This window comes from Sinocyclocheilus anshuiensis, unplaced genomic scaffold, assembly GCF_001515605.1.
Source record: "Sinocyclocheilus anshuiensis isolate Anshui unplaced genomic scaffold, SAMN03320099.WGS_v1.1 scaffold1626, whole genome shotgun sequence".
Taxonomy (NCBI): Eukaryota; Metazoa; Chordata; class Actinopteri; order Cypriniformes; family Cyprinidae; genus Sinocyclocheilus; species Sinocyclocheilus anshuiensis.
Genome location: NW_015547254.1, coordinates 1,317,714 through 1,327,453, shown reverse-complemented (window position 1 = coordinate 1,327,453; position 9,740 = coordinate 1,317,714). Strand labels below are relative to the sequence as shown.

The 9,740-nt window shown below is 38.0% G+C and overlaps 1 protein-coding gene across 1 annotated transcript in view; it reads left to right on the top strand.

Annotated features, from left to right (window-relative positions):
- ctnnd2a (catenin (cadherin-associated protein), delta 2a) overlaps positions 1–9,740 on the top strand; it is a 179,813-nt gene that overhangs the window by 15,181 nt on the left and 154,892 nt on the right. Inside the window, exons 6-7 of the mRNA XM_016503673.1 lie at positions 2,734–2,927; positions 7,781–8,348. Of these exons, the coding sequence (XP_016359159.1) occupies positions 2,734–2,927; positions 7,781–8,348 (762 nt within the window). The remainder of the gene's footprint in view (positions 1–2,733; positions 2,928–7,780; positions 8,349–9,740) is intronic.

Here is a 9,740-nt window from a genome sequence, read left to right as displayed (position 1 = left end):
TTTCTTTCTTTCTTTCTTTCTTTCTTTCTTTCTTTCTTTCTTTCTTTCTTTCTTTCTTTCTTTCTTTCATTCATTCATTCCTTCTACTGAATTTCTGGTTTGGTTTTATTTTAATTTATTATTCATCCATTCATACATAATTGCATTTTCAGTTTTTATGTATTTATTTAATTTTATGTATACATGTATAGTTGCCTTGTCTATTTTTTTATGTTATGTATAATTGCATTTTATTTTTTATTTTTCATTTATTTATTCATGCATGCACAATTGCATTGTCAGTTTTTAGATTTCATTAGTTTTTTATGCATGCATTCATAACTGCACGTCTTGTTTTATTTTAGTATTTTATGTTTGCATGCATAATTGCAATGTTTTGTTTATTTATTTATTTTTAAATAAATATCAAATATATATATTTTTAAAATGATATAAAAAAAAATATATATATATATATATGCTTTTTTTTTATGCATGGCATGCCATATGTACAGTACCTGTCTGGCACAATAAGAAATGAGGATCAGAATTTATGTGACTGCATTAAAGGGATAGTTCAGCAAGCAGACTCTGATGACTGTTCTGTTGTTTTGATCATCTTCAATATCATTTGAGAATTCACCTTACAATGCCATGAAGTCTGATGATGATATGGTCAAGGGTCGGGGCAGAGGAAAGCTTTAGGTTAACCAAAGCTGCATTGCATTCCCCAGGTCTGATCAGGGATTTTCAGATCAATGGGAACATAAATGAGAGCAGCAGGCTATTATGGACTCGAATAATGCACCAATTTTCTTATCTCTCCAGACCAGCTTGATGGATCTGTCTGATACAGGAGCCATACATTATTGTGTAGCACGAGGAGAGCAGACAGCATCCTCCTCCTGAGAAACCTGAGATGCTTTAACTCGAGCTATTTTTAAAGGCACAGTGTTTTGTGAGGGGTGGGAAAAAAACAATCATTATTTTCACTGTATGTTTCAGGAGAAGCTAATCTCTGATTGAGACTGATAGTCCAACCATGGGCTTACTGAAAGCTGGGTCTTTGAGGGTTGATAGCATCTTGACAAACTATGAATTGTTGATAGAATCTGGTTTGCTGTCAGGATGGCCCAGAAGCGCTCTCCAAACACGCAGTCGGGCCACTGCTGATTATTTGTGTAATCTGACAGGAATGGACATTTTGGTCATTGTTTACTCATGTATTCGACAGATAAATCAACTCTAGAGAGGGTGTAAGGGATACACTTGGTATAATTATTATTAAAATTATTAATAATTATAGTATTATATTATATAAAATTTATCATAGAATATAATCTATAAGAGAAAATATTTTAGATTGCTCCTAATCCTGTAATAAATACAAATTAAATTGTAATAAATTAAACCAAAAAAAAAAAAAAAGAAAATAAGTATATAATGTATCAAAAGTTGATTGATCAATTAAATGAAAATAAAACAAAGATTATCTGAGTTTTTCTACTTAAAAATGTCACATTTTTTTCAGTGTTACTTGCTGTTTCTTCATAATTGTTTGTGGAATTTACAAGCAATTTCTGAGTGGAAATTCTTTCCATTGTTGTTATTATTTAGTTATCCCCCCCCCCCAAATGTATAAGTTTAATTTCAGTTGATGGCATGTTCTAGAGTTGAGAGACTCTAACTAGTCTCTAATTAGTCACATGACACTTACAGCTCAGGTGATTGGCTCAAAAACCCAATGAGTATGAATATTAAAAGTATTCCAAATATGGCTAGTTTTAAAAAAGTTTTTGAAAGTTAAAAGTTGGCTCTTAAGTAGGTTGTTTAATTGATGAATTTGTATTAGTATATATTCTGTACGTTTAATTGTGATTTTAACTTTTGTAAATGTGGAATTTTTATTGTAACTTTTGTATTTATGATGCAACGCCAGTGTACCTGTCACCAGAAGTTTATGCTTAACATAAAGGACCACAGTGGAAACAAGTTTTTAACTTTATTGTGTCATCCTTGGTGAATTGAGTGTATTTCACTCTTTTGTTTTTGTCAAATCAATCAAATTAAAATCAAATCAGCAAAGATTACACATTTTGAGGGGATTCCACACCAGTTAGTGCACATTGATGCAGTGATGACACTGCAAGGTATCGCTTTCAAATGATACCGTAACCACTAACTTATTCAAAAGTGGGGCCCTTTTTTTTGCACATTTCTGTGTATAGTTGTTATTAAATGTTTTGAAGTTTTGATAAAAAATGCCTACACTGTTATTATGTTTTGAGGATTGTTCATGATCGATTGTCCTCATGCCCAACCCTAGTTCTCCCAGCACTTCAGCTGTTTGCTGACACCCCCACACAAACATTATTGTTAGTTTAGTTTCTCTCCTCTTGCACATTCCTCTCCTTGGGTTTTCTCTTGTCATTTGAACCTGGGCTCCAGCTGGGATCATATTTCAAGCTGCTGCCTAAAAAGTGATTTCGAGACCTGATTAAAGCAATTAACTGCAAGACCAAAGCATTTGTTAGCAGACGCCAGCTGTACTGCATTGCATCGAGCGGCAAGTGTGTACGCGACAAACTTTGTCATTATCCAGAGAGTTAAATTTCTCTCTCTCTCTCTCTCTCTCTCTCTCTCTCTCTCTCTCTCTCTCTCTCTCTCTCTCTCTCTCTCTCTCTCTCTCTCTCTCTCTCTCTCTCTCTCTCCCTCTCTCTCTCTCTCTCTCTCGCTCTGGCTCTCTGCACACAGGACCGAGTCTGCTCTCTCAGAGCTCACTGCAGCTCAGCTCGAACCCAAAGGGCTCCCTCCAGTACTCCGCCAGCTACCATAGTAACCAGACCCTGGCCCTGAGTGATTGCGTGTCCGCACCACAATCTCAGCAGCCTCAGCCCCCTCCGCGCTCCAGCGGGCAGCCCGGAGGAGCTGTGCACAGCTACAACCAGGTGAGCGCAGCTTCTTTCCTCTTTTTCTTCGACTCTCATAATACATCCATCTTTCAGTTTTGTATTTTCACCGAGACGACTCGTGATCAGGGACGTTGTGGTGCTTTTGCATTGTTTTTTTTTTGGGACTGGCACGAAACAATTTCCTGGGCTCCAGCTGGGATCATATTTCAAGCTGCTGCCTAAAAAGTGATTTCGAGACCTGATTAAAGCAATTAACTGCAAGACCAAAGCATTTGTTAGCAGACGCCAGCTGTACTGCATTGCATCGAGCGGCAAGTGTGTACGCGACAAACTTTGTCATTATCCAGAGAGTTAAATTGTGTCCTGTTGATGAGACTGTAATTACAGCAAACCCTGCAGGGCGGTTTCTCCCAACTTTCATTTCTTTTAAATGAGTCTCTCGCACCTGCTACGAGCTACAAATGTTCCGGTAAAAAGGTATGGTTTCTGTTCAGACTACAAATATTTAATTTCCTCCATGTTCGCTAAGTAACTGACCATTTAACGCATGCAAATGGCAGAAGAAGAGCTTGAGCGGTTGGTCACGATAAAGCTGACATTGGCACATCCTCTCTCGCTCGCTCACCCTCCCTTTTGCACTCTTCTCTCAGACCCTTCTAATAAATTATGCATGCCATTTCTGCCAGGCTGAGGGCTACATCGCTGCCTTGCTGAAATTGCTCTCTCTCTCTCTCTCTCTCTCTCCCTCTCTCTCTCTCTCTCTCTCGCTCTGGCTCTCTGCACACAGGACCGAGTCTGCTCTCTCAGAGCTCACTGCAGCTCAGCTCGAACCCAAAGGGCTCCCTCCAGTACTCCGCCAGCTACCATAGTAACCAGACCCTGGCCCTGAGTGATTGCGTGTCCGCACCACAATCTCAGCAGCCTCAACCCCCTCCACGCTCCAACGGGCAGCCCGGAGGAGCTGTGCATAGCTACAACCAGGTGAGCGCTGCTTCTTTCCTCTTTTTCTTCGAATCTCGTTATATATCCATCCTTCAGTTTTGTATTTTCACAGAGACGACTCTGTTCTGCACCTCAAGTCTCTCGTGATTAGAGACATTGTAGCGCTTTTGCTTTTTTTTCAGGACTGGCACGAACCCGGGCTCCAGCTGGGATCATATTTCAAGCTGCTGCCTAAAAAGTGATTTCGAGACCTGATTAAAGCAATTAACTGCAAGACCAAAGCATTTGTTAGCAGACGCCAGCTGTACTGCATTGCATCGAGCGGCAAGTGTGTACGCGACAAACTTTGTCATTATCCAGAGAGTTAAATTGTGCCCTGTTGATGAGACTGTAATTACAGCAAACCCTGCAGGGCGGTTTCTCCCAACTTTCATTTCTTTTAAACGAGTCTAGCGCACCTGCTATGAGCTACGAACGTTGCGGTAAAAAGGTACGGTTTCTGTTCAGTCCACAAATATTTAATTTCCTCCATGTTCGCTAATTAACTGACTGTTTAACACATGCAAATGAAGAAGAAGAGCTTGAGCGGTTGGTCACGATAAAGCTGACATTGGCACATCCTCTCGCTCTCTCTCTCACTCGCTCGTTCACCCTCCCTTTTGCTCTCTTCTCTCTCTCATCCTTTGACACTTTTAATGAACACATAGGCCCTCTGTCTTCTAATGAAAGATGCCCAGCTCCTCGGCCTTCCGGACTTGTTTCTGAGAGAGTCGAGGGGTGCCTCACTGCAAAGATTCTTTGAAAACATTCTCATTTTAAATGAATGCAGTTTCTCATTTTTAAAAAAAAAAAACTTTTTTTCTGGCTTGCAAGTGTGTTTGCTTTATATTGAAAACAGAAACTGCATTGTGTTTCTTTCTCTCCTGTGTTTGTGCGGACTGTAGGCTTGATTCTGTGGAGGGTAATCTGAAGAGGGCTTGTCTGCTCTAGGATGGGTTTATATAACACAACGCATCAGTTAGGTGCTTTTATGTAGATATTTTTAACACCATAACCCTCTTGTTCCCTAAATAATTCATCCACATCAGGAACCAGTAACCGTCTCTTCAAGTAGGTGTTCCTCTGCTGTCTATGCCGGGATGTGGTTCCCCCTCTGAACGAGAGAGAGAGAGTGAGAGATGGAGAGATAAAGCATTTGGTAGAGGAATGATGGTATAATTGCATTACACCTTGGTATAACATGCTATTGAGCTATTAACTACCTTTTTTAAATATTCACAATCCTATCTTGAGAGTGTTTTTTCTTCTTCAGAGGATTCTTCCATCTCATTCATTAAAGTCTTATCAGGAGAAGCAGAGCAATCGTGAAAATAAAGATTAAAGTTCCAACCGAAAGGCTTTTTGTAGACCTTTTTATATTCTAAAACATATTCTCTAGTTCTTTATAGTAAACCATCTCCAAACAGGGCTTCAGGATACCTAGAATCAATATATGCTGCACTAAAGACTCTATATCAAGAATGAGGTGATTAAGATTTTTGTTTGTACAAACGCTGTCCCATGTGAAGCTTGAGCTTACAACCATTAGATTATGTGAAGACATGTCAGCAGGACAAAGGACATCTTATGTATTTTATTTTTTTTTCCCGTTTTTTGTTATTTATTTGTTATTTATTATGTATCATTTTTTATTTTATTTTTTACTTATTTATTTGTTGCATTTTACAGTGTAAAAAAAAGTCAGTAAGCAGTAATGGGGGAGAGTTTATGTTTGTTCATTATTTTATTTACTTTTTAAATTGATGTATTGGCGTTACTGCCTTTATTAGTTGTGCTAAAATGTTGACATTCAAAGCCCTACCTGGCAAAATCATAATCACCAAAGATTTTTAGGGTGAATTCAGGTGCTATAAATTGCAGCACTTTGTCTCTTTCATCTCAATGACAAAAGTGGTCCAATTTTTCTGAATTCGGCCTATAACCAGCTCAACAACTCTATACAGTGAAAACTGTTTTTGATAAGGGGATTGTTCATAGGTGGTGCAAAGCACCACTGAAGAATCTTTTTGTTTATGAACGCAGCATGTAGACAAACAGAGCCAGCTTTAGCTTTAAATGTCATACACTTTTCCAGCACAATCATTCTCTCCATCTTCAAGACCTTTGTCTCATATTTAGTCAACTTTCCAGACTATTTGAATATTATTACCTTATATCAATGCAATTTATTCTGAATAAGAATAATCAGGTTTCATGCTTTCTCTAAATGAGAAACAGTGGAACCAATGTTTCATTGTAATCACCCACAATCTTTATTGTGATTATGAGGAATCTAAAGGAAGAAATGTTTATTCACACGCCAAAGCGTCTTTCTAAATGACTGGCACTGTGCCAGCGTTAATTTGCCTTGGTTTATCTGCGCACGCCTGCTCTTCTGAATTATGGCCGATGCAACATCCATTGACATAAGGGCTGGTGATCCCATGAGGAAATGTGACATATGGTCATGCATGTATATGCAATAACTTCCGTTTACAGGCTTTTTTTTTTTTTTATGTGTTCAGGATACATGCTTCATCTGTTACTGTCAAGGGAATTATTATGATTTTTAAGGGATTCTGAGAAGAATTTTTGCCCTTGTCTCTTATTATCATCTGAATATCAAGTAAACCACCTTTAAGGGATAGTTCACCTAAAACTGAAAATTCGTTTACTCACCCTCATGTCATGCCAAACCTGTGACTGACTTTCTTCTGTCGAACATAAAAGATATTCTGAAGAATGTTTTTGTATATTTTTATCATATTATTGTCACGCCCCTGGACTTTATCTGTGTTTTCCCTCTCCATGTGCCTGCCCTGACCTAGATTTCCCATGCTGATTGTTCATTTGCTCCCAGGTGTGTCTCGTCAAGTCATGTGTATTTATAGTGAGTCCTGTTCCTAGTTTCCTCGTCTGGTATTGAATGTTCGTCTTTCCCCGCTATGTGTGTGTTCCTGGTTCCTTGAGTCGAACATAAAAGATATTCTGAAGAATGTTTTTGTATATTTTTATCATATTATTGTCACGCCCCTGGACTTTATCTGTGTTTTCCCTCTCCATGTGCCTGCCCTGACCTAGATTTCCCATGCTGATTGTTCATTTGCTCCCAGGTGTGTCTCGTCAAGTCATGTGTATTTATAGTGAGTCCTGTTCCTAGTTTCCTCGTCTGGTATTGAATGTTCCTCTTTCCCCGCTATGTGTGTGTTCCTGGTTCCTTGAATGTTTATTAAAGTCTGTTCGTTTGAAGTTTACTCCACGTCTCTTCGTTCCTCGTTCTGTGCTCAACTTCCCCAGAAGTTCATAAAGACTATCAAATATGGCAACACAAACCTCAAATGTCATGATGTTTAGTCATATGACATGCAAGAAGCAATGTGTTTTTTATTTATTTATTTTTAAATGTCTCCTAAGCTAACCAAGGCTGAATTTAATTGATCATAATACAGTGAAAACAGTAATATTGTGAAATATTATTACAATTTAAAATAACTGTTTTCTGTTTTAATTCGTAAACATTTTTTATTTATTCCTGGGATGTCAAAGCTGAATTTTCAGCATCATTACTCCAGTCTTCAGTGTCACATGATCCTTCAGAACTCATTCTAATATACTGATTTGCTGCTCAAGAATCATTTCTTATTATTATCAATGTTTAAAACAGTTGTGCTGCTGAATATTTTTGTGCAAACCATAATAATTTTTTTACTGAATTATTCAATAAATAGAAAATTTAAAAGAAAAAAAAAAATCTCACTACACCAAACGTTTAAATTATTTGAAATATCTTATAGGTTTGGAATGACATGAGGGTGACATAACAGATCTTTTTTGTTCTCTCGCTCATATTTTTCCTTATTTAGGATCTGTATTGATTGGAAATAACCGTTATCTTTCTCTCCTCTCAGGTGACATCTAACCGTGCGGCCCAGCTTGTGGCGGACGACTCTTGTCAGAGCCATGGCAGTGCCCTGCTGTCCGATTCCCAGCACCCCTCTGCAGCGTCCGGCCCGGGCCTGTACTACTCCTGCTCTACTCTGCCTGCCAAGCGCGTCAGCTCTCCCCTGAACTCAATGCAGTCCACGGTGACCAGCGGATCCCCGACTAAACTGCAGCGTCTGGGCTCGGCCTCCGACACACCCGGCTACGCCACCACCCAGCGCCTGCCCTCCTCGTCCTCCTCAGCCTCCCCCAAGCCTTCTCCAGGCAGGCTTGCAAAATCCTATAGCAGTAGCTCACCGATCAATGCGGTGGGGATCGGAGGAACGCCCGGTACTCACACTTCAGGCTCCCCTCACCAGTTGGCGTCTCCGCCCAATAATGCGTCGCCTATCTATCAGCAGCTGCAGACCGCAGGAGTGTCGACTTACGCTACGCTTTCACCTACCAAAAGGCTGGTGCACTCATCTGAGCAGTACAAGATATCCCACGATCTCTACGCCACTGCCACTCTACAGAGACCTGGCAGCCTTGCTGGTGAGTAACAACTCTTGACCCGCCTTTGACTCGCCGACTAGGATTTAACAAACATTGTGTGGGTGTTTCTGTGGGGACGTAATTTGAAGCGTGAAATACTTTCAGGCACCCAAGAAATAGTACAAGTCCATTACTTGCTGTAATCTGGGAATGTATTTTCTTTGAAACGCTCAACTGTAATCTCATTCCAAACAGCACCAGGAAACAATACAAGTACATCAGTGTGCAAAGAACTTGTGCTAGTTGGTGACTAGTTGGCAGACTGTTTGAAACATGTATAATTGATTTTGATCAGCTTTGAAGTGAAGGAGCATTGGCAATGACAGCAATTTGAAGCGACCAGAAGCCATTCATTTTCAGTGAGAGCTTAATTGAGGCAACATGATCACATCACAAATTGAGTTTAACTTTTTAAAAGTGTGGTGATACAATTCAGCAAGTGTTCTGTAATTGAAATAAAATATAAATATTAGATGAAAACCTGAAATAAGTTGTTGAAGTAGTAAAATTAGCAAAACTGAAATAAAAATAAATTACAGCTAAATATAGATATAAAAAGAAATCAAAATGAAAAAAAATCTCTCAAAAATAAAATGAAAAATATCAAATAAAAAATATAGCTCATTTAAAATATTTATATCTATATAAATATATATATCTATATATCTATAATAGTATATAAATAATACTAAAATACTAACACTGGTAGGTGGTGACAAATTATTGTATTTATGAGAGAGTGACTGAATCAGCGATTTGATCAGTACTGATTCATTCAGGAATTGTTGAAGTGAATGTTCTAATGAATTAGTGAATCATTCTTATTCATTCAACTTATTTGTTCAACAACATTGATTCATTCTGGAAAGACACAAATGAATGTCCTTATGACTGATTATTAATTCATTCAACCGATTTGCTCAATAAACCTGATTCATTAAGGAAAGAATCAAGTGAATGTCTATTCAAAATCTCAGATTCGTTAACAAAGGAAATAGAACTACTTTTAATCAGAGAAGTGGAACTATTTTAATTGGCAGAGCAAAAATACACAAAGTAATATATACTGTGTATATATACTGTATATATATATATATATATATTAGTGGTGTCAAAATTAACGCGTTAACGCAGGCGATGAATTTTAAATGTATTTTGAGGTACATTTTATAGAGAAATCAGTATTGGTATAATTGATACTGGCTTTAGTCATAAAACAAGATGCCATTAAACAAATATTAAAAAATACACTGTCTTTATGTTGTTTGTACATTAATTTGAAGATTGAATGAAAAATTATTGCAATATAAAAGTATATTTAAAAACTTTAAGGTTAGGTGGGATTAATCGCAATTAAAAAAATTGAAAAATGTGTGATTAGTTAATATAATA